Source organism: Cydia splendana, chromosome 7 (assembly GCF_910591565.1).
Source record: "Cydia splendana chromosome 7, ilCydSple1.2, whole genome shotgun sequence".
In the NCBI taxonomy this organism is placed as follows: Eukaryota; Metazoa; Arthropoda; class Insecta; order Lepidoptera; family Tortricidae; genus Cydia; species Cydia splendana.
Window position 1 is genome coordinate 18,478,524 of NC_085966.1, and position 25,760 is coordinate 18,504,283.

At 39.6% G+C, this 25,760-nt stretch overlaps 1 protein-coding gene and 5 non-coding genes across 6 annotated transcripts in view; all 6 read left to right on the forward strand.

Annotated features, from left to right (window-relative positions):
• The window catches only part of LOC134792417 (intermembrane lipid transfer protein Vps13), a 106,889-nt gene that overhangs the window by 48,137 nt on the left and 32,992 nt on the right, over window positions 1-25,760 (forward strand). The window contains exons 31-45 of the mRNA XM_063763715.1: window positions 2,292-2,438; window positions 3,494-3,690; window positions 9,297-9,434; window positions 10,440-10,592; window positions 10,931-11,023; window positions 11,678-11,811; window positions 12,165-12,273; window positions 13,056-13,250; window positions 15,790-15,946; window positions 17,577-17,695; window positions 18,163-18,387; window positions 19,117-19,332; window positions 21,301-21,342; window positions 21,933-21,983; window positions 23,901-24,104. Of these exons, the coding sequence (XP_063619785.1) occupies window positions 2,292-2,438; window positions 3,494-3,690; window positions 9,297-9,434; window positions 10,440-10,592; window positions 10,931-11,023; window positions 11,678-11,811; window positions 12,165-12,273; window positions 13,056-13,250; window positions 15,790-15,946; window positions 17,577-17,695; window positions 18,163-18,387; window positions 19,117-19,332; window positions 21,301-21,342; window positions 21,933-21,983; window positions 23,901-24,104 (2,180 nt within the window). The remainder of the gene's footprint in view (window positions 1-2,291; window positions 2,439-3,493; window positions 3,691-9,296; window positions 9,435-10,439; window positions 10,593-10,930; window positions 11,024-11,677; window positions 11,812-12,164; window positions 12,274-13,055; window positions 13,251-15,789; window positions 15,947-17,576; window positions 17,696-18,162; window positions 18,388-19,116; window positions 19,333-21,300; window positions 21,343-21,932; window positions 21,984-23,900; window positions 24,105-25,760) is intronic.
• Window positions 3,880-4,041, forward strand: LOC134792552 (U1 spliceosomal RNA). Its single transcript, XR_010144449.1, has one exon. It is a non-coding gene; the product is annotated as a U1 spliceosomal RNA (small nuclear RNA).
• Window positions 5,385-5,508, forward strand: LOC134792564 (U4atac minor spliceosomal RNA). Its single transcript, XR_010144460.1, has one exon. It is a non-coding gene; the product is annotated as a U4atac minor spliceosomal RNA (small nuclear RNA).
• LOC134792555 (U1 spliceosomal RNA) lies at window positions 6,030-6,191 on the forward strand. Its single transcript, XR_010144451.1, has one exon. It is a non-coding gene; the product is annotated as a U1 spliceosomal RNA (small nuclear RNA).
• On the forward strand, window positions 7,914-8,075 carry LOC134792556 (U1 spliceosomal RNA). Its single transcript, XR_010144452.1, has one exon. It is a non-coding gene; the product is annotated as a U1 spliceosomal RNA (small nuclear RNA).
• LOC134792557 (U1 spliceosomal RNA) lies at window positions 13,501-13,662 on the forward strand. The gene has a single exon (XR_010144453.1). It is a non-coding gene; the product is annotated as a U1 spliceosomal RNA (small nuclear RNA).

Below are 25,760 nucleotides of genomic sequence, written 5' to 3' on the forward strand. Positions count from 1 at the left end.
AATACCGCAAATAATGTTATTTACACTTTACACTGGTTGACACCTGAAACAATTAACAATGTTCTTAAAAAAGTGTCAACCGCTCTAAGCAGTTATGTTGTTTTTGTAAACATCCCTTCAAGTATGCATTACATCTGTATGCATTTTGATGTTGCCGTATCGGATATTAAGATCACCGTGTCGCCCGGTAAGCTGCGATCATATATAACCATGGATACCGCCTTTAGGAACATTACCGTTCAAATTCTCGGGCCAAATTAGCACACATACACAATTACGCCTACATTCAAATAAGACGACGCGTTTACAGAGCCTGTAATCAAAGTTGGTAAACAAAATAAGAGTCATCTTTATTACACTAATGGTACATAGCTAAGTGTAGATGAAATGCATATAATGTCAATAACTACCAATCAGCGACATTAATCCGCTAATAACCTTCTTGCTGTACGTACTGGCCGCTGAGAGTTCGCGGTTCATATTTGATTAGAATATGACTTGGACAGGGATAGGTTTATGCCATACAGTGAAGAACCAGTCAAATAATTCACGTATAATAATTTAATGCAGATTAAAAGATAACTAGTTGAAATGTTGTTATGACATGTCAGACTAACTCAACATAAGTAAATATATCATTGTTGTATAAATGTATTCCGCTATAATAAGTATTTTGTATATTTTATTATCAATCTGCATGGCAGTGCGAAGTCACGTTCAGGTATAGTCTGTCCGTTTTTCTAAGATCAAGTACGCCACAGTAAATGTATGGCGAACTTAATCTTAGAAAACGGACTGGCTATACAGTCTGCAAAATTTACATGGGTACACGAATCGGGTCAAAAATATTTGAACAGGCGGAGTCACAATAAATCCCCACTTTCAGTTCAGAATATTTTATATGTACATATATAGCCGGTCAAGCAAGTTTGTCAGTAGAAAAAGGTGCAAAATTAAAATTTTGTATAGGACCACAGCCGTTCGCGCGCTTACATTTTCTAAATTTGCCGCTCTTATAATATTTTAAACTTTCGCGTTTTGAACACATATTAACTCACATTATACGAAACGAAACTGATTTACGTCGGTAAATCAAGGTAATTGAATATAATTCGCGTTAGACCCGTCTATAATGTGAGTTAATATGTTTGCCGCTCTTTTCTACTGACGGAAATGGCTTGAGAGAGAACCTACATATATGTGACAGTAGAGGGTGGATTCAAATATTCAACATTTTCAGATAATGTGTGTATTTGTTAAATTAATTCAGTGAAAGCATGATAGGAAAAATGTATCTACATATAGGAGACCGGGTATGATTATCTCACGGGTTATATCTCATGAATAGAACATATTCTAGATATCTTGCCAGGCATCCACTCAATTTCATGTCTCTCTAATTGGACAGCTTTTTTCCATAGTTCTCTGCGAATAGCGTCTTGTGGGAATCTGAATGGAAAGTAATGTAAAATGACTATACCAAATTTGATTATTAATTTGAAATAACTAGGTAGTTTTTTTATAGCTCCATCTCATGAAATAAAAAAGGAAAATACAAATCTGTAAGAAGGAATTTATTACTACATTTATAATTATATAGAAAATACCTAAACCAAACACAAGTTAATAAAATAGTCTACTTCATTTAGCATAACACCATCCCTATTATCCTCGCAATTTAAAAAGTCGTATGTTGTTATGAAAGTCGTATGCTGTTGTTACGTTTTAGCTTAGCACGGTAGTATTGAAAACAAATCGTCATGTTTTTTCCAAATTCTACTGAAGTTATATGTTTACTACAAGTGAAAAGTGATTCCACTGTCCTTGGTATGAACTAAAATAACTTCTGCACCACTTCACGACACATGAATATATTTTTAATTACAAAAAAACGTTGTTTTTATAAATCAATTTAGCCATTTGTCACTGACTGTCATCTCGGTGGTACTGAGATTGCCAATCGAGCAGTTTGTAAGTACCGCCTATCGCGGGGTAGTTTACGTTGGGTCATAATTGAGCGGACAGAATACTTCCATGTATAGCATTTCGCTGCCCGGTCTGCCGGTAAGTGAATATGTTGTCTTTAGACTTGTTAGACTCAAGACTCTGACTAAGTTATATAGAAGCCTCAGCGTTACGTTATTGGTCTGTCCTCTTAGTACTCTTCAATCTCTTCATGAATACCTTAAAATATTTAAATAATGATACCATTTTGCTCTCATTATAATTTAGTAATCGTTAGTGCAATCACTTATGTATTTCACAACAATTTTATATATACATATTTACAGATATCATAGCACTATTAAACCGCGTGATGGCAACCATGACCAGCTCAGAGGAAGACGACACGCAGCAGGCTGATAGGATCATTATGTACTCTCAGCTGTGGGACATTGCACCCTTCAAGCCGAATACATATTGGTTCTTGAAAACTGGTAAGTTCTTGCTTATTCATAACCCACATATAACAACTGATGTTGAGAAATCTCGTTTAATTGCACACCATTTCTCGCACCATAGAGTGCATTTGGTTTCATTTACGCGGCCTTTTATTTTTGCGTAAGGGTGGTATTCCACCTGTCCATTTTCTTTTTGCAATGTTTATTTGCGTCTCACATTTTGCTTAGTGAGAAAGTGAGACGAAATACACGTTGGACCAAGAAATTGGGCGGGTGGAATACCAACCTAAAGACATTGTTGTAACTTCGAAAGCGGGGTCATTTTGAAAAATCTTTAACTAAATAAAAATCGGCTAATATTTGCTTATATGGCCGGGTTTTTTTTTGTCAGGTTTTGATAAAAAATCGTAGGTCTGAAGACCTCCTTGTTCTGGTCAGAATAAATACGAAATCCAAATTTGGAACAAAAAAATGTATGTAATTTCCCATTAAGTGACGAAAATTGGATACATTTTTGTAACTCTATGGTAGGACATACCGTGATATTGCGCTGTGTTTTACAAAATAGGGAACTCTTATTTTTTTTTTTTTTGTCTTAAAAATGACTTTAAAAATGTCAACGAAATAAAAAATAGCCCTTACACAGACCGGTTTACACATTTGGACAATGTACACTAGAGATGGGCTGAATATTCGGTAACTATTCGGTATTCAGCATATTCGGTATATATTTAAATGTTCGTATTCGGCCGAATAATTCGGTTCGAACTGCCGAATATTTACCGAATAAACAAATTCTTTTTTAAGGGCGTCCCCTAGCTGACGCGTGTGCGCTTCGCGGTCAGGCATGAGACCAGCCGGTCCAGAGGGGAACGGTCAAAAACACGTGCGGAGTGCAGATCGCGGACTTGTATGAACTTATTTTCAGCGTTTTTGGCAGTTTTAGCCTAACCGAATATTCGGCCGAATTTTCGGTTTGTTATGATCTGAACCGAACATTATTCATAGTCTATATTCGGCCCATCTCTAATGTACACAAAATTTTTCAATGTTTTTCGATCATTTTATTCAAATTAGTTCTAATCTTACAGAGTTAGCGGAAGAAGCGATGGACATGGAGGAACCACAAGAACTGGTAGAAAAAGAACAGCCCCCGACCGACGAGATTTGCATGCTGTCCAGTCCGTCCATCGTGCTCTCATTGGAGATGCAGATCGGTACTGAGACTATCCCGGTGCTGGTTATGCAGGCGTCGCTTACTGGCCAAGTCAAGGACTGGAGTTCTGATGTACGTAGAATAATAACTTTTACCAAAAAAATAACCAACTGGCAGCTCTAGACCAACGAGAGTCGTGACTGGAAATTAGTTCCAAGATTTCATGGTAGATGTCGCTGTGCTCTCCGCGTCGGAATCGTACATCGCGTTGTTAAGATTTTTCCACGAATGACGACCCTCCCGTTGAACTGTAGTGAACTCATACTTACCTGGCATAGGGGATACCGTGATCAAGAAGGCGGTTCCCCCAGGGCGAGACTCTTCCATTGCACTGCGGATGGGTTGACCCTTGCGATTATCCCTAATGTGGATAACTCGGATGCGTAATTTTTGGTAGTGGGGACTGCGTACGCGCCGTCCCCCCCTTTGTACTTGTAAACTAGATTTATGGGCGTTTTCAGAAATAAATATTGAAAACATGATTCTTTCACATCTGGACGTTCTTGGGCTCAGGATCGACAGCATTCTCCATCCCACCATTAAAAAAAGATGTCCCAAAATGTCCATTCCATTACGTCACGTTTTAGTATGAAATTTTTTCACTTGTATGTGCGTGACGTAGTGGAATGTACAATTTTCATAAAAATTTTTGGGCCATTTTATTTTATCATCAGAATTGAATATGCTAGTGATTCTGAGTTGAAAGAACCCAAAAACACCGGGATCTTAAGTCCAGTCATTATATCCAAAAAACCGACCCTACTCGTGAATAATCAGTCCTTGGATTTTTTTTTCGTAGGTCCCTCGGGGGGTCACTGGGAGTGTACATTCAAAAAGTAGACTGAATCAGGCTCCTGTGTATATTCGAAAAACGGTTTTTCTTGCTTTAACTTTGCCATTTTTGATTTTACAATAAAACCGTGAGGACATAAATTGTAGGGATTCTCTACAATTATTATTATATTATATTATTTTCAACTTTACGGCATAAATGAAGAGGACTAAACGAGATGATGAAAATATTTTGAATTTGTCGCTTTTTTCAAATTTAATTTCCAAAATATCGATCCTAGAAGAAAAATTGTGAGGACCAAACTTGTAGAGAATCAAATTTCCTACAATTTTTGTCCTCAAGGTTTTACTGTAAAATCAAAAATGGCCGAGTTATTCAAGAAAAACCGTTTTTCGAATTTACACAGGAGCCTGATTCAGTCTACTTTTTGAATTTACACTCCCAGTGACCCCCCCCCCCCCCCCCGAGGGACCTACGAAAAAAAAATCCAAGAACTGATTATTCACAGGTCAAAATCTATAATGACTGAACTATCTGTGAGAATCGGGTTTTCGATATTTATTTCTGAAAACGCCCTTACGCATTTGACTGTATCGACACCCTTGGAGTCACAGGGTCCTTAGGGTCAGTGGCCGCTTACCGTCAGGCGGGCCGTATGCTTGTCTGCCACCTTCTTGGTGTCAAAATAACGTATTGGACATTCACTACAAACTTTCCCTCTTAAAATTGCTGATAAGTGTAACTAGATGTTTGGGTTTTATAATTTAAGATTTTGGTTTATATTAATTAGTGACTACAGAAAAGAGCAGAAACATATTCAAAAGTTTGTCTTTATACGTCAAACAAGACTTAAGTTTTTTTTATTTCCAAATCGCTTGCCAAGATCTCTCGCTAGATGTCGCTGCGCGCTAGTTAGCTCGCGCTATCGTTGTGTCGGCGCAACTGCATGACACCGGCGCGGCCGCCATTCTGCAACTTCCTTGTCTCGGGGAGCATAGTGCGCAGTGATCGTAAAGTGAGAGCACTGATGCTGACACCCATACATAATTACCCGCGTCCGGCTGCCGTCAGGGAGTCCGAGCGCAATTTTTGATAGGCCCCTTTACTTCATAGGGGGCCAATTACGAATATTTAAATAAAAATTGAATCTAAAGCGAATTGTTAACTTTTGAACTGTTCCGTAATGAAGAAAAATATTTCCGTTGGGCATGCGTTTAATTCCGCGACAGTTTATAAAGACAAATTTGAGTGATGTATTGTATTAGGCTGCTTTTGTACGTATATATTGTCCGTGTTAGGCAACAATATCTTGTTTTCTTCGGTGGAGCTGTAAGTAGCCACATACAAAACTGGACGTAAGTCGCGTAACACGGTCCGTTTTCCGGTGAAAACAACGGACTTATACTAGCGGCCTTAATGAGGACTGAAATGAAAGGTTTATGATTGTTTACAAACATGGAGGGTTAATGCAATGTCATCGAACTCGTCGCTGCACTGTACAGAAGTTAATTCAACATTTGCCGCTAGATGTCGCTGTGCTCTCCGCGTCAGAATCGTACATCGCGGTGTTAAGATTTTTCCACGAATGAGGACCCTCGCTCCCTACTGTAGGGAACTCATACTTACCTGGCATAGGGGATACCGTGATCAAGAAGGCGGTTCCCCCAGGGCGAGACTCTTCCATTGCACTGCGGTTGGGTTGACCCTTGCGATTATCCCTAATGTGGATAACTCGGATGCGTAATTTTTGGTAGTGGGGACTGCGTACGCGCCGTCCCCCCCTTTATACTTTAAAATTAGATTTAGTTACGCATTTGAATGTATCCCTTGAAGATATTGACTTCGCTGATGACCTGTGCTTACTCGCTACGACACAAGACTATCTGCAGTCGAAGACCGATGACCTGGCCGATGCCGCAGGAAGAGAGGGATTGCGTATCAACTGTGCTAAAACGAAAACTATGCGCCTGCACGCCCAGAATGCAACGCCTATTCTAGTAAACGGGGAGCCAGTTGAAGAAGTAACAAAATTTACATATCTGGGAAGTGTTATGAACCCCCTGGGACGTGCAGAAGCGGATGTTGAAGCTCGCATCAATAAAGCCCGCGCCGCATATGCGCAGTTGAAACCCGTATGGACTTCCACAGTCATCACTCGCCGCACCAAGCTAAGGGTTTTCAACTCGAACGTAAAGTCGGTCCTCCTATATGGATGCGAGACATGGCCCGTCAAGCAAGACATAACCAGTAGACTCCAGGTGTTTGTAAACAAGTGTTTGCGGCGAATCGTAGGAGTCTACTGGCCACGGACCATCTCCAATGTTGAACTATGGGAACTGACTGGCCAAAACCCTTTAGCTAAGGAGATACTTCTGCGGAAATGGCGCTGGATAGGACATGTTTTACGAAGGCCAAACAATCACCTATCCAAGCAAGGGCTGACCTGGAAAATTCCCGGAAAAAGAGGACAAGGTCGCCCACGTACCACCTGGAGGCGCACAGTGGAAAAAGAGGCGGCATCAGTTGGCCTCGGCTGGGCGGAGCTGGAAGAGGCCGCGCTGGACCGCGAAGAATGGAAATCCCTTCTGAGAGCCCTATGTCCCTGATGAGGGATAACAGGATATCATCATCATCATCATCATTTGAATGTATCGACACCCTTGGAGTCACAGGGGGCCAATTACGATTATTGAAATAAAAATTGAATCGAAAACAAATTGTTAACTTTTGAAGTGTTCCGTAATGAAGAAAAATATTCCCATTGGGCATGCGTTTAATTCCGCAACCGTTTATAAAGACAGTTTTGAGCGAAAGTATTGTATTAGGCTGCTTTTGTACGTGTATATTGTCCGTGTTAGGCAACAATGTCTTGTTTTTACAAGCTTTTATTTACTTTCACCTGTCCCGTTGTCTGTCGGTCTGTAATCAAATCTTGCAAGTTAAATTTGATCCACTTCCCTGTTTCCGATTGATCTGAAATTTTGCATGCATGTATAAATCGGATGACAATGCAATATCATGGTACCATCGAGCTGATCTGATTATGGAGACAGGAGGTGGCCATAGGAACTCTGTGACAACGCAACCTAATTGTATTAGTGGTTTTTAGAATTGTCTCGATGAGTATTAGTTGTCTGTCGTAAGAAAAGTACAGTCAGCGATAAAAGCTTGTACCAAAAATGATTTTTTTGCCGAAAACTTATATTCGGTGGAGCTGTCAGTAGCCACATACAAAACGATCTAGTCGGGTAACACGGTCCGTTTTCCGGTGAAAACAATGGACGTATACTAGCGGCCTTAATGAGGACTGAAATGAAAGGTTTATGATTGGTTACAAACATGGAGGGTTAATGCAATGTCATCGAACTCGTCGCTGCACTGTACAGAACTTCATTCAATATTTGCCGTTAGATGTCGCTATGCTCTCCGCGTCGGAATTGTACATCGCGGTGTTAAAAAAATTCCACGAATGACGACCCTCGCTCCGTACTGTGGTGAACTCATACTTACCTGGCATAGGGGATACCGTGATCAAGAAGGCGGTTCCCCCAGGGCGAGACTCTTCCATTGCACTGCGGTTGGGTTGACCCTTGCGATTATCCCTAATGTGGATAACTCGGATGCGTAATTTTTGGTAGTGGGGACTGCGTACGCGCCGTCCCCCCATTTATACTTGAAAAGTAGTTATGAGTTGAGAACTTCAACCCTGTTAATTACATTATAAGGGCCACTTGGGCTTTCCAGGGTTAGCCAACTAACTCGGAGTTAACCGTTTATCCAGTGCAGTTTAACCCTGATGTAATAAACGGTTAACTCCGAGTTAGTTAACCGTTTATCAGTACAGTTGAACCCTGTAATAAACGGTTAAGAGCCCATCAACGTGCACACTAGCGCCACTGCTAAATAATCGTGATTATTTCAATTTAACGACAGGTATTTAAAAAAGGGGGCCGCTACGAACTGTATTGTGTATTTAAGTACCTTTGCGTCCAAAGTTAAAACGGCCGTTTTTGTTTTGAGTTCATAGATCGACGAATCCAGCATCATAACTAAACGAGTTTTATGTATTCAAAAGGTACTTAAAAAAAACAACGGCAGAAGTGAAAACTCAACGACATTGTAACTCAAAATATTAATAACAGGGCCATATAGTGCAAAATGTCTGCAGCACTATGTATAATGAGGGTTAACGCCATATAGCGTTGTATCGTCGCATTACTTGAAACCCCTAAGCACATCATCACTGTGGGTACAACTGGTACTACCGTTATATTAATATCAGTTTGAGGGAAACTCACTAAATGGCATTTAAATAAAAAAACAATGACATTGTCCGTCACTTATAACATAAGTCACGCAAGCGCATTGCGCCGCCTACATGAAACAGCAGGCTCAGGCATACATTTTCGCCGTGCGGTAGAAAGAGAGGAGAGACGCCTTACGCGTTACGCCTTACGCTGTCTCGAGTTTATCATTTTTTCCCCACCTCAAAAAGTGCACAGCGCCGCTAAAGAAGTTTTCACTTCAAAAATACACAATACAGTCCGTAGCGGCCCCCTTTTTAAGCGATCACGATTATTTAGCAGTGGCGCTAGTGTGCACGTTGATGGGCTCTTAACTCCGAGTTAGTTGGCTAACCTTGGAACGAGCAACTGTCCCTTAGGCCGCAATTAGACTATCATAGAAATATGATCATAGATATGGGAGTCATCTAAATATGAAGAACCTATGATGGTGTAACAACAAAAATTTTTAACAAATTTGGCGTATACGATCGTAATTGTAGGATTGCTGTCCTATAGGATCCGTTAAATATGATAGTCTAAATTCGGCCTTATTGATACAGATCGTAAAAATATTAATGTGAATAATTTTAACATTGCAGTTCTACTTGGAGTCGACGTGGGCGATGCAAGTGTCGTACTACAACCTTGGGCGCGCCGTATGGGAGCCGCTGATAGAACCCGTGGAAGTACTTAAGGACTACTCATACAAACATGTGCCGTGGGAACTGAAGATGGAGGTTAGTTTACGAGACACTTACCCCTTCATAAACGTTTACTAAAGTTGACAAGCCGATAATAATCGTTTGTCCCTTTCCATCATACCAATACGTCGGAAAGGGGCAAACGATTATTATCGGCTTGTCAACTTTAGTAAATGTTTATGAATAAGGGGGTTAGTTTTTAGCTTTAAGGCTCAAATGGGTGAATCAACTTAAGAACACTGATTTCGTGTCCCTAAGGAGTAGACTCCGTAGTCCGTAGAGTTTAACGTAGACTCCCTAAGGAGCAAAGAAAAGTCGATTTTTCAAAAACCATAATGTTTTTTGTATCGGGAGCAAACTTGTTTCTGCTGCATTACCGTACAAAATGTAACTTTTATCTGATCAAGTTGTTGATTTTAATGTGTTAATTAAATACTTATGGATCTAATAACGTCCGTGTAAACAAAAAAGTGAAAAAATCAACATGGTTTTTCAAAAATCTATTTTTTTTTACTAGGGAGTCTATTGACACGAAATCAGTGTTCAAAAGTTGATTCACCCAAATAGACGTTTCGAAAATTCGCGTGGAAATTTCTTTTCATCTCCGATTAATAAAATACAACAATTACAACTCAAAGTCACGGTCGTCGTATCGGCCGATACCACGTCTACTTGTGCCCACGAGTGCTGGTTAAGGGTTATTGTAAATTCATTACACGCCATAAAATCCATTTATTTTTGTTTTATTTCTTATGCAAGAAGGACAACTTGCTGTGGACGTTTTGAGAAATAAATGAACTTTATAACTTATTTTAATTATTTCTGATAAAACGCCGAAACAATTTTTTTTTTTAATTTTTGCTCCTGTTACTTAGCATTCGTATTTCACAATCAATAAGGCACGCTCGTTTTACAACTGCTCCGAGTATTATTAAGGAACACTATAAAGAGCGAAAATGAGAATCCGTCATACGAAGCATAGGTTAGAGATAACGTCATTTTCTGTCAAACATCGGCTTTATTCGTTTTATCTGCTTATAGATAGTGATGCGTCCAGCAGTGGAACAAAGTGTCATCGACCTCACAGATGAGGCTGCCAACGTGGCCCTCGTAGCTCAGCGGCAAGCCAACAAGACTGTCACCATTTCTAGCCAAGAGACGCTTGAAATCACTGTCACCAGGAGCGGTATGGAGGTAAGTGTGGTATTTCATCTGTCCAATGTGTATTTGCTTAGTGAGAGAGTGAGACGCAATTCACATTGGACCAAGAAATTGGACAGGTGGAATAGCAACCTAAGGTAGAACAATACACATAATAATATATTTTAATTGCTTAAGTAAGGGTAACTAGCGCCATCTAGTTTGGACTTTGTGAACTAATATAATTTATGTGTGCATGCAAACAACATTTGCATCGTTTCGAGTCAGGAGACCCTCGGATTACCATTACTAGGGGCGGCATGGAGGTCAAATGGTACGACGAACCCATGTTGTGTGTTCAAGTAATATGAATAACATTTGTTTCTTTTTAGGTGCTGACTCTCCTTGGAAACTCATTCTCGGCAGCTATCGCAGATACCACCGACCAAAGTGCAAGTGTTTTGTCCAAACTGAATGAAGAAAATGTAAGTACAGCTCTTGAACTCTAACTGTTTCAAGCGACTATGTCCGTTCAGAACGTATTAAATAATCTATACAACGTATCACGCGTACAGCTAGCGCCATCTGTGATCACACATGACAACTACAATACTAAACTAGTATTATAGGATAAAATAAAAGTAGCAGCTAATCGGCATAATAATAAAAAGTATCCTTATTTGGTACTTGGCCTAGGCTTTACATACAATATTTACATAGTCTTATATTTATCTTAAGAAGTTTTATTCATATACAGGATAGTTGTTTATCTCTATGTTATATTATGGGACATGATCGGATTATTGTTTAGCCTTCCAAGATCGAATTTAAACTGTCTAATGACTTACTAATTTTAAATTATTATTAGAATAAAATAGAATAGAAATATTTTTATTCGTGAGCACAAACACAAAAAAGAAAATTAATAAAATTATACAAGCAGAGAAACATAAAAAAGGAGAAAGTGCCACGAAATGGTCTCACCTCAGCATGTTGCTGGCGACTTCCAGCGCTGACAGTTTAACTCTTTATTTCCAACATATTTTCTTGCAAAATATTTGATGTGAAACCCCGCGAAAATTATACCATCAATTTATTTTGAAAGAGTGCGATTAATGGACTGGTATCAATCATTCCAGTCTACCAAATCCGAATATTACGGCGCGCCGTACGTGCTGCACAACTGCACGGGGCTGACGGCCAAACTGCTTTTGGAAGACAACCACGACTTCACCGTGTTCCTTGCTGACGGCAAGAAGGAGTCCGACTACAGGTAATAATGAATCATTTTAGACTTGGTTAAAAGCTTATCTAAGTGTAGTATTCCACATGTCCAATGTGTATTTGCATCTCACCTTTGACACGCGATTTCGGGGTTGATCCCATAGTAACAATTGCTCAGTATAATCCCAAAACCGCCCTGGCAACGGAAATGTAGTTATTTTTTAGCCATCCTGTATAAAGTTCACTAATATTTTATGCCGTCAGCGCCATCTAGTGCGGCATTTAGCGATTTGTTTTTTGTTGAATTGTAATAAAACATGAAAGGACAGTTTTCTCGTTTCTTGCACTGTGTGTTTGATCAATATTATAAAAATGTAACTCAATTTGAGTGCATGTTTTCAGGGAGGTGGTGTTTGAAACCGGCGCTTGCGTCCCGTTGAAGCTGAAGCGAGGCGGACTCAACATCATGAAGCTGAATGAGGCGCCACCCCCGCTCTCGCTTAGCGTTAGGGTAAGAACTTCTCATGGTTAAGAGCCCATCAACGTGCACACTAGCGCCACAGCTAAATAATCGTGATTATTTAAATTTAACGAAAAATATTTAAAAAAGGGGGCCGCTACGTACTGTATTGTGTATTTAAGTACCTTTTGAATACATCAAACTAGTTTTTATGATGCTGGTTTCGTCGATCTAGGAACTAAAAACAAAAACGGTCGTTTTAACTTTGGACGCATTATTTTCAATATCTTTCGTTAAATCAAAGACATGTAACTTCGTATAAGATGAATAAAGTCTAAGGAAAAAACGTGCCTCGGAAATCAAGAAAGTCATTCTCGGATAGATGGCGCACACACCTTTAGCCTATGCTCGGCTAGATGGCGCGACGGCACCATTTCATATTTAACAATTTTAACACATAGATATCAGTGAATGAACACGTGTCAAGATTATATAAAAATAATAAAATCATTTATCCATATACATTTTTTTGATAATTTTATACGTTTTCATTTTGAGTTTTAGTCGTGTGTCGATAGATGGCAGTAAATTTACTGTGACTACAAAATTTACTATGACAGGACCCCTCTATACTATCTATTACTCTTTGGTTAAATTTAAATAATTACGATTATTCAGCTGTGGCGCTACTGTGCACGTTGATGGGCTCTTAACTGTCTATTACATATATGGACAAATCATTTTTTTTATGGTTAAGTTATCCTGAGACACTCTTTATACCCAGATCTTATGCCATTATATTCTTCGTATCAAAATCAAAGATTTTTTTTCAGATAGTAGAACTAGAAGAGCACGTGCAAGTGCCAGTGGAGCGAGCGGACAAGCGCTACTTCCCCCTCGGGCGCAAGCAGGCCGGCTCCGTCGACCGCAGCGCGCCGCACGTGTTCATGCACGAGTCGCGCGGACTCATCTCCGACGTCGTCATGCAGGAGGCCGCGTTGCACATTTACCTGAGGAGCGTGGTCCAGGTCAGATATATGTCTGTGTTATTTTTCATTACAGGAGTGGTATAAATATATAGCTTCATAAACAAAGTAATAAAGAGAATGATAATTTGATAAATGAGGCGATTTGTTTGCGGCGGCAACGGACGGCGCTAAGAAGTTAGTTCCAAAATATGCCGCTAGATGTCGCTGTGCTCTCCGCGTCGGAATCGTACATCGCGGTGTTAAGATTTTTCCACGAATGACGACCCTCGCTGCGTACTGTAGTGAACTCATACTTACCTGGCATAGGGGATACCGTGATCAAGAAGGCGGTTCCCCCAGGGCGAGACTCTTCCATTGCACTGCGGTTGGGTTGACCCTTGCGATTATCCCTAATGTGGATAACTCGGATGCGTAATTTTTGGTAGTGGGGACTGCGTACGCGCCGTCCCCCCATTAAAATATGAAAATGTTTAGTAAATAGAAGTGTTTATGCGTAGATTTTGAATATACATATGAGCTAGAGAAATAATTCGATATTGATTAAAATTTCACTGTCTTATACAATTATAACTCATATTTAAAGTAGAGTTAAGGCAGTTGTCGTATAACAAAAAAGGTGTAATTTTTTTCAAATGTGACATTTCTTTCTTCAAACATAAACGTCACTTTTGACACTGACACATCTAATCCATATCGTTTCTAGATCTATTAATTGACGTATCTTAAAGTTCGAATCGGGCAGTCTGTCTAGTGAACACTGCTTTATAAATAACTAGACGGGCCCGCAGCTCCGCTGGCGTAAATGAAATAAAGGGTTTGTCTTATGTTTGGTTAAATAATATTGAACCCTGCCAGGGTTTATAACTGTGATAGGGACTTCTTGTTTGTAACCGATATTTGGATAACTTAATTCGCAAATTTCTCAAAAAATGATGTGATTTGATAAAAGACAAGATTGTATTTTTTCATCTACGTAGGTATTTATTTAAAACTTGTTTCAACATAAAATTATGGGGTTGCATTTGAATTACGCATTATAGGCAGGGGGGAGGGAGTAGGACCCCCCCGAACCCACCCCCAAAGTTAGGAAATCAATAGTTACCACGAAAATATTTTTTTTATTTTTTGAGTTTATGTTCAATAAAACAACCAAAGCGTACGAAAGGGTAACCAATTTGGACTTAGAAAATTTCGTATAAATATTTTTGAGCACTTTGTCCGTATACATGTTTTTCACCACTGTATTTCTTTTTTGACAGCGAGTCGGGTGTGTTGTGAACGCAAGATACCTAACACTCCTCCTCGCTTCGCTCGTCGTCGTACCTAACGGTGACTCTGGCACTGTATTTCGTTCCGTCACTTCCGTCACACGTAATTTCAAACACTTATAAAAAAAACTACGCGTCTCCTAGACACAAATCGGGTGTCGTTTGAAAGGGGTGACCAACCCCTATAAAATGCCACCCATAAATCGCATTTTCATACAAACGTAAATAGTCCCCATTTCCCTGTCTGGATATTGATATTACTTACGACGGCTACGGTGACGCAACGACCGAAAATGAGTCCTGGCTTCCGACACCAGATCACGCCATGTTTCCCGGTCTTGCGATATATTTGTGAATACCTCGGCCGTTCCGATATATCTGATGGGGACTGTTCAGCAAGAAGAAAAAATCCTACCTGGTCGAGTCGTATCGTATTACGCGAGAAAACAGTTCCCGAATTGGTTATATCTGTAAAGTCATTAAAGTATAATTATCACACACACACATTATTACGGGCACCATCCCTTGAACTGATATTTTTGGCCCATCTCGGCAGCCCGTTCCCCGGACGAATGGCAATGTTTGCCGAAGCCGTGAAAGTCAATCTGAATGATATAACTCAAAAAGAAATTTAAAACAATAAAATACAAATTATTAACACGATAATCATACGATAATACTAATTTGATTGATAAGTCATTTATGGCATTTAAGTCACTCGTATGGTTATAGATAGACTAAGGTTGAGGTTGACAGCACTTTTTATTTTACTTTGTGTAATAAAACGCCGCAATAACTGTATACCAACATGACAAACATAAACATTGGGTATGTCTGTAGCACCACATCAAATAATTTTGTCTGTACCACCACCGAAACGAAACTAACCGAGAGTTGCCGAAAATGGTCGATCATCGTAAAATGAAGATTGTTATAAAATTTTCTTTTGCTTATTGTAAATTAAATACGCATCGAAAGCGATAGTTTTTATGCTCTTGTTCTATTCTCATATTTAGATAATATATTTAAACAGTTTTTTCTTATCATACGTGCGTCGTATTCGAGATACGTGTCAAAAACTTTTTTAGAAATTTGTAAGGCGCCATCTCGCTTCTTCGCTCGGTTTTTATCCCGTTCTGGTTTTTCGATTTTATGTATATGATATTCTAAAATTGGTACGATAAGTGAAAGGAGAAGAAAAAATTACACCTTTTTTCTTATACGACAGCTTCACTCTACTTTAAATATGAGTTACAAATGTATACATAGTGAAAAGTTCGAATCGGGCCGATATTGAAAATCTTCCACAGGTGACGAACAACCTATCAGTCAACGTGTCAGTATACTACATGACGCTGAGCGGCAACGAAGTCCGCTTACTGGGCGAAGTGAAGCCGGGCGCCACCCTGCGGCTGCCCCTACAAGCTGTACACACTCCCACCGCAGAGATATTCTTCTCTGTCGAAGGTACGGACACCTTGCTTACCAGTCTCTTATAAACCTTATTACAAAAGGCATAAGGTCCACCGATGCACAGTTAAGAGTGTTACTGTTTGTACACAATTAACATCTTGGGTCACACGGACGCGGTATCGCACAAGGAATATCATACAAAATGTATTAAGAGTAAAAAACCCAGGGTTTTTTAACATTGTCTATGGCTGGAACTCGTGAGGTTAATTTGATTGACGTCAATCAAATTAACCTCAAATTAACGTCAATCATTGACGTTATTGTAGATAGAAATAGATTGAGATGATATAAGATTTAACAATGGTTAGTCAAATATGTTGATGTGAGCACTTTACACTGGGCTATAGTCCGTTTTTTTAGCATTAGAAATAAGGTAAACAATCTTGATGTGTCTTTTTATTGAAAAACACGTTTTAAAAATAAATCACGGCAAATATGTAACAATTATGAATCTAATACGATCATTTGTATTCTTCTGTTTTCAAAAGTAATAGTTACTAATTTTTAAAAAGCGTTTTTCAATTAAAAGACGTGTCAAGATCGCTTACCTTCTTTCTAATGCTAAAAAAAACGAACTATAGGGGTGCAAAATCAGAAGTTTCGGGTACAGGTCGATTCACGAAAGCTAGCACGAATGGAACGAATGAGTGAATGGAAATATCTATGTGTGTATACCGACACGTCTGTCAGTCACACAATGACAGATATACTTCGTTTAGTTCATTCCATTAGTGCTAGCTTTCTTGAATCGACCTGTACGTGACGCTATTTTTAACATTTTTTATAAAACTGAGATATTTGGTATGATGACCGTTATGCATGTAAGCTCCTGTCGCCGACAAAACTTAACTTTATGATATTGGGCTTGACGGAATTACACATTTTGATACTTTAAAAACTGAAATAAAATCTTTTTGTGTAGCCCGCATGAATCCTGATGGTGAAATGCATGGTAACTATCATGGGGCATACATATCTTTTTTTTTTAAGCTGCTCTAGATACCTGAGTAGCTTGGAGGCTATAACGTGGCCATTATTATTTTTTAATTTCTATTATGTTAGTCGCATAAAATGCTACTAATTATTTAATTGATTTCCCGTCTTGGAAATACTTTTGTTTTATTTCGCCCCATTGGAAGGTTTTTGAAACGATATGCTATGCATAAGTAACATTACAAAATTTATGTTGCTCTACATCTATTATTTAAATAAGCTTTGCCTCGAAACAAATTATTTGGCATTAAGGCTCATTTAGACGGTGCGAGAACTCGCATGCGAGTTTGGATACATTGCGGTATTTGATCGATCTATTAAATTGATTGTCTCTCAATAATCCGAAATGTATGTATTGTGTAATGTATTGCATTGTCTATCTGTGCCTTTTGTTAGGTTGTTTATAATAGTAAGTCGCGCTTTTCATAATGACGTTATTCATAAACGCGTTACTGGCCTGAATTATCTATGAATCTTTTGTCTTTATCTGTCATTTTGATATATGTATTTGTAAGAAAGGATAAAACATAATTTAACTAAATCAGGCCCGTAAAGTTTTATGAATAAGGGGGTAAGTCGTCATCGTTGTACTTGTTTATGTGTATTCTTGATAGTTGTAACATCATTGCAGGCTTCACCGTGTCGGTCTCGCCGTTCATATGGCGTGAGCTGCAACAGGAAGTTAGAATAGCGAAGCTACTGCAGTGCGACTCGAAGGACAAGACTAGCGGTGAAAAATTCTATCTCAATGTGAGTCTTCTATGTTTTTCAATTTGTTTGATGGTTGACGATTTGGTTGGATGATTGACGGTTATGAATGAAAGACTATGAATCAATACGAGTAACAGCCTTTCACAGGCTTTTTTTGAACGTTCACGGACACTACTTGCCTATTATTAGTTCTAGAGTTGCATCGAGATCAGTCGAATGCGCCGCTGGCATGCAATTCGCGAATCGCTCGGGCACTATACGCGCATTGCATACGTAACGTACCTGTGCGACTAGTTAAGTTGGCATCTATATACTAGACCTGAACGCACCTTAAGATCAACCAACAGAGGAGTAGTGTCCGAGAAAGGTGTATTTATACACCAAATATCTGATATAATTATGTGGAACGTACACACAGGCAAAACTTCGAAATTTTAATTATATTTTCTATACTTAAACTGTTTAGGTGATCCATTCGTTAGATACACTAACGGTATTACTTTCAGGCTATCGGCACGATGGAACAAGTATTCTTCGAGAACACAAACCGCCACACATTTGCCTCCTCCTGCTACGACATAGTCCTAAAGCCCGCCGTGAAGATGCAAAACTGCCTGCCAGTGGACATCGTGGTATCCCAGTTAGGACTGAATCGCACGCAAAAGTTCGAGCCCGGAGAAATGTTCCATCTGTCACATCTGTCGCCTAACAAGGCTTCCATCGTTGTTATGGTAAGATATCATAGTAAATAAGTAATAAACACTTTATTGTACGAAACAAGGTAACATTAGATACATATCATCGTTGTGATGAGACTTATCGCTTTGAGAATTTTCTAGACGCTAATAGCTAATTACGTCGTCCTTTCGCGTCGTCCAACTTCACCGCTTCCTTTCGTAATGCATCTAAACTCTGTTGCATTAACTTATTGTTAAATCTATTTACCTATCAGTGATCAACAAAAGCGGACCCCTGCCATTACTCGTGGCATATTGCATTTTCTAAATCTGTTCGGTAAGACATTTTGTTGAAGATTTAATTGTAAATTGCTTAAGATATTCAGTGTTACAGACTTCTTATCAATGACTTCTGCTGCTGTCACTACCTTAATATATAATTAGCTGGAAAGTAACATTTGTTATTAAAACGTGGTAAAAACATTGACGTATTATATTATATCTAAGGACTGGCCTTACGGGCACTAAAAATGGTACTAGTTCAGCGGTGTCACTCACCAATTAGAGCCAATCGCGCAGCCTAACGTAGCTAGTTGCGGCCAATCGCGCGCGTGATGCGAACTCATCAACCAATCGCGTGCGTGATGCGAACTTATTAACCAATCGCGTTGTAGCGGTGTCACACCGCTGTACCGGCCCCATTCATGCCCCATTATTATTGCCCGTAAGGCCAGCCCTGAGATATTATACGTCAATGGGTAAAAACTGACGTAATAATTTCAGATACAAAACTACCTAGACAAATGCTGGGTGTGCACCAAAAACCTCCCCGACAACGAGACGGAGCTCTGCGTGTGGTCGTTCGAGTCCCACGACAGTCCGGCGGTGATGACGCTCGACCTCGGCATGCACAGCGTCGACTCGGAGGGCACGCAGGTGTTGTCGCTCTACTGCCCCTTCTGGATGCTCAATAAGACGGGGCTCACCTTGTGCTATAGGGTGAGTGTTGGGAAGTGTAGCTAGTCCCACGACAGCCCGGCGGTGATGACGCTCGACCTCGGCATGCACAGCGTCGACTCGGAGGGCACGCAGGTGTTGTCGCTCTACTGCCCCTTCTGGATGCTCAATAAGACGGGGCTCACCTTGTGCTATAGGGTGAGTGTTGGGAAGTGTAGCTAGTCCCACGACAGCCCGGCGGTGATGACGCTCGACCTCGGCATGCACAGCGTCGACTCGGAGGGCACGCAGGTGTTGTCGCTCTACTGCCCCTTCTGGATGCTCAATAAGACGGGGCTCACCTTGTGCTATAGGGTAAGTGTAGAGTTGGGTTTTATTATTAGCCGAGGGTGGTATTCCACCTGTACAATGCGGTTGGCAACTGTCTAAGGTTTGCATAGATGGCGCCATCATAGCTTGCCCCTTTTTCTATGAGATTTAGCTTAAAGGACTGGCATCCAGGGCATAAAATTCCATTAAAACAAACAATTTTCTTACACAATTCTAGGGATTGACAGGGCAAGCTATGCTGGCGCCATCTGCTAAATATTTCGACCGGCCAACCCCATTTCTTTGTCCAATGTGTATTTGCATCTCACATTTTGCTTAGTGAGAGAGTGAAACGCAATGCACTTTGGACCAAGATATTGGACAGGTGGAATACAAAATACCAACCTGGGTTACTAGACGTGCGAAATCGAGTATTAAGCCCCATTTAGAAGATGCGAGAACTCGCATGCGAGTTTCATACCATTGCGGGTTTTGATCGGTCGGTCGAATTGGACGTAACCAACAGTCCGCAATGTAACTAAAATCGCATGCGAGTTCGCGCGCCGTCTAAATCAGCCCTTAGGGCTCATTTAGACCGTGCTAGAACTCGCATGCGAGTTTCATTACATTGCGGTATTTGATCGGTCGGCTGAATTGGATTTAACCTTAATAGTCCGCAATGTAACTAAAATCGAATGCGTGTTTGCGCGCCGTCTTGATTCTTGGCTAATTTCGTACATGTATTAGGGTGGTATTCCATTTCTCCAATATCTTTGTCCAATGTGTATTTTGTCTCACATTTTGCTTAATGAGAGAGTGAGACGCAATGACACTGGACAAAGGATATGGACAGGTGGAATACCACCGTTCGTTCAATGGTCTAAGGTAAATATGACTATATTTATGGTCATGAGAATTTGTTATGCTATGTATTGGCTCTTTTCTTTAAATAAGATCTTTTATTCACTTCTAATGTAGCATGTTAGAAATCTTTCAATTTTGCAACAGATTATTTTTTTATACAGAACTTGTTAATATCTTTTTCCTATTTTGAAATTGGTGTTTCTATTATTAAAATGAGAAGTTTTTTTTAGTAAATAATTAAATAATGCTTTTAACTATAACACTAATAACTTAAAGACAAATACATAGTTGAAACAAAGAAAATTGTTCGCATTGAGAAAATTTTACAGAAATTAACAAATTTTGGTTGGGTTTTGTGTACGTCTTATTGTATATGTTGTGTTATAATTTAAGGGGCATCAGAGTGTTTGGGTTTATATTGCTAGACTTGGGTGTTTTGTAGGCTAAATAACTGAATCACCCTTTTCAATTTCTTTTATTGAGGTAGTTTCGTGACCACAATTTACGATAAAAATACATTGATATGTGTGACGTTATCTATGAAAAGGGATCTTAATGTCGATGGCGCTTACGCCATTATTAACGATGCTCCGACATAAGTACAATGCCGCGCGACGCTGTGCGACGTAAGCGCCATCGACAATAAGATCCCTTTTCTTAGATAATGCCCCATATAATGTTATACAATATACACTCTATTTTGTTCCGGGCACTTAAATAGAATTCTCCTTTAACTGTATTGTATTTCGGTGTCTATTTATCCTTCAAACGGTGATTAGTACGATCCTTACGTAGTTTGCTATTGACACCAAAACCATTGGCACATATTGATTGCAGAAATCAAAGAAAGCGGAAAAAGAGACCAGCACACCCAATAAGGTATCCAACCTAACAACAGTGTTATTATTTTTTGCTTCACTTAGCATTTGAAATTCAGCGTAGCTTTTTATGGAATTTCTGTACTAACGTTTGAGAAAGTCTAGAATTGGTTTTATTCCTAGACGATTTAAATAAAATATGGATTGATACATTTATCTTCAGTCATCTTTGGTGAAGTTGCGCTGTGCATGTAGGTATACTATTTTATCTGTATCTAGTTTTTTTAGCATCTTGTAAGTCATATTTGTAATAGTTTTAGTATGGTGTTAGCATGCTCAGTAGGGTCACATGATAATTCGCACTCAATATTTTCGTGCATTTTGAGCAATAAAAACAAATAAATTCAAATAAACATTAGTAACATAGAAACATAACAAAAACAGGTATGCGATTCTGCAATCGACGATAATAAGATTAAGAAACATTCAAATATACTGGTATTATAATATATTTGCAACAACCATACATTGGAATTTTGAAATATTTTCTTTCAATTACAGCTCAGAAGAGATCTGTTAGCAGGAATTGGGGAGGCAATGTGTAATGTCAAATTTAACGTATGTTTTATAATCCACATATGATGATTACAGATGAAACTGTCATGTTGCAGTAAGTTGCTTAGCCGACACTGCTGCATGCCGGTGAGTGGTGCTTCAGAATGTAAATACCGATCACTCGCGGCACTGTTTACTTAGTTTTTTGGGTCGTTATTTTAACGGGATTGGGTTTTGTGTTTGTCGGTTTGGGTGGACAAAATTTGAACATGTCTATAAGAAAGTTACAAAATGTTTGAATCGAGCTAAAACTTGCATTTGCATCAAAAAGACGTCAAATGACGCGCGCAGTTACAGCACAATATCAACCTTCATGCATTCCGACGACGATGATGACGATGACGCTCTGCGCACGTTTGGAGTGGCATTCAAAGGGTTAATAGTAGAAAGAAGATGTAAGAAAAAGTCGTGCATCTAATTTGACAACTAAAGTAGGAGTCGCTGTTCGGCCCCGTACATTGTGCTGTAACTCTGGTTATATGTGGCTCTCTATCAGAGAAGGGTCCTTATATTTCATGTGCATAAGGACCCTTCTACGATGGAAAGCCACCTATAGCGTCATTGGCGTCGTATAGTGCCATTGTCATCTCCAGAACTCGACAGTCAAATACGGAGTACGAATCTTTTTTGACTGTACACCTTTTCTACAATTATTAATTAGCTCTTGGATTTACATTTAAGAGCCCATCAACGTGCACACTAGCGCCACTGCTAATTAATCGTGACTATTTAAATTTTACGTCAGGTATTTAAAAAGGGGGCCGCTACGTACTGTATTGTGTATTTTAGTACCTTTTGAATACATCAAACTAGTTTTTATGTTGCTGGATTCGTCAATCTATTTATGCGTCAAAAGTTAAAACGGCCGTTTTTGTTTTGAGGTCCTAGTTCGACGAATCCAGCAACATACTCTTTTTAAATACCTGTCGTTAAATTTAAATAATCAAGATTATTTAGCAGTGGCGCTAGTGTGTACGTTGATGGGCTCTTAAATCATATTTTTATAGACATGTTTGATGTAGACTTACTCATCGAGCTATCAATACGTAAAATAATAAACACACTTTACGGACGTCATGTCGCTGCAAGTTTGGTTTATTAATGTTTAATGGTATTTGTCGATCTACGAAGCAAAGGGGAAAGTCTCATGCGATCATGGTGAGAAGTGATAAGTAAATTTAATCATCGACTGTATATATAAATTTCTACTTCAATCCTTAAAACCTTAAATATTACGCTGGTAAAAAACGGACTAATTGTGGTATTAACATCTCCGATTATGATAAGTATATGTATTAAAATTTACGAAATTCTGCAGAAGGTTCCAGAATCGGCTATCGTTGTAAGAGTAAGAAATTGTAAATTCTTGTAACTTCTTAAAATTAGACTTAAGATTGTGATAACATTAGGGTTTATTTGGGTTTTGGCGTTAACTGTTTAATTAATGGATTACTTATGACCCTACTGTAGAACATATATTATTTAATTTGATCACATAATGCACTTTATAATATTAGCTTTAAGTAGATTGGAATAAATTTAGAATTTTTATTTTAACTGCATGTTTTGCATGGGTATATGGATGTCTTTAAAGCGTATATTAGTAAGACTAGTAAGTATTGCTTATATGAAATTGTATAAAATATTGGCATTATCCCACCAACAACCAGCTATATTATTAAAACAATAAACCATAGATTATCATAGACAGTCTAGAAAAAAAAATAGAAAGAGCATTACTAATACATAATTCCTCGAATGTCAGAGATGTTTTTTAAAAATATTTAAGTAATAAAATGTATGCATGTATTGTTATATCTGCTTAAAACCATTAAAATTTTAGCGTGGCGCTTCTTTGTATAATACTTTGTGTCACTACCAAAGATACAAGTGTTAGCCAGTTTTCGGAGCAACAGGTTTCACAAACGGAGCTTTGCTTTAGAATATCCTTGGCGCTACACTTAAATATCAATACTTTAAAAGTAACATAACATTTATTTTCAGAACGTGGACGAGACGGGCAACGTTATATTCCACCCTAAGGAATACAAGGAACCTATCCTGTTCTCGTTCCGAGCCAAGAACTTCTTCGGCAAGAAGAAGGCGGCCATCAGGATAGACTTTGGCGAGTGGTCGGAGAAGTTCTCTCTGGACGTGCCTGGGAGCTCTGGAGTTATTACTTGCCGACATGAGGGCAGGTCTTATCAGGTATACAATACTAGTACAAATCTATCCATAACAGCGGGCCAGCTACAGATTTTCCATCCGTGCTATAGCTCGTAACGTACGTTTGGAGACGTATCATGAAGTTTCGTAGACGTCAGCTGCTGCTCCGTTGGATTGAGGAGCAGTAACCATCTACAAGTAGAGAATATAAACATTTCTAGTCATGAAGGCTGCCATCAGGGGCCTATTGCATAGTAAAATATAAGTTATGCCTGGAAGCTCTGGGGTATAGGTAGCTATTACTTGCGGACATGAGGTCAGGTCTTACCAGGTACACAATACTACCAAATTACTTATATTAGACGGTCCGTGAGAAGTTAGTAGACTCTGCGCTAGGTACATATTATGTCAGTTATTTCCTTCCGAACGATAACTTGTAAAGTGGACCTGGGGATATATCATGATGTCAATCAATGACATGTTGTCTATCGATGACATTCATTGCTGTGCGGACGACAGTACTGGGGATGCCTATTACACAGGCCGTGTCAATATCCCTCGTTCTGTGGTGCTGGAGAGTCGTGAAAAGCTTGTGTCGGACATTGAGAGCACTCTATCCAGAGTTTCGGTGTGGGGTCGGGACAATTTAGTGCGATTCAACCCCACCAAGACACAAGTTTGCGCGTTCACCGCTAAGAAAACCCCATTTACTGTGGTCCCACAGTTCCAAGGCACAGCCCTTACCATGTCAGGGAGTATTGGGATCCTCGGTGTTGACATCTCCAGTGACGTCCAATTCCGAAGCCACCTGGAAGGTAAGGCTGCGCTGGCATCCAAAAAACTCGGTGTGCTCAATAAAGCGAGGCGATACTTTACTCCGGGGCAAAGACTGCTGCTTTATAAATCGCAAGTCTGACCCCATATGGAGTACTACTGTCACCTTTGGGCAGGAGCACCTGGATGCCAGCTTGGACCCTTCGACTCAGTCGAAAGGCGCGCTGTACGAATCGTCGATGATCCCAAACTCACAAGCGGTATTGAACCTTTAAGTCTAAGGAGAGATTTTGCCTCCTTGTGTGTGTTCTACCGCTTGTACAATGGGCTGTGCTCTGAGGAACTATTTGACATGATGCCAACGGCCGCTTTCTATCACCGCACCGCTCGCCGTCGGCAGGGTGTTCATCCTCACACCCTAGAACCTAAATGATCGCGTACTGTGCGATTTAAGAGGAATTTCCTCCCGCGGACGCTCCGGCTGTGGAATTAGCTCCCTTCCGAGGTTTTCCCGAGGGTCTACAGTATGGGGTTCTTCAAAAAAGGAGTGTACAGGTTTTTAAAAGGTCGGCAACGCGCATGTAACACCTCTGGAGTTGCAGGCGTCCATAGGCTACGGTGACTGCTTACCATCAGGCGGGCCGTATGCTTGTTTGCCACCGATGTGGTATAAAAAAAAAACAATGATGTGTCGTGAACGTCAGCTGTCGCTCCGTTGGATTGAGGAGCAATTGCCATCCAACACGTATAAAAATTTTTTTAGTCAAAGAAAAGGCCGCGAACAGGTTATATTTCGGTGAGGATTCCGATAAGTTATATTTGGGAGGTCTTACCAGGGATACAATACTACTATACATATAAAACAATTGTAATGTTACGAATAGTGTTGAAACTGGCCATCAGGTTGATGTTTTGTAATGACTT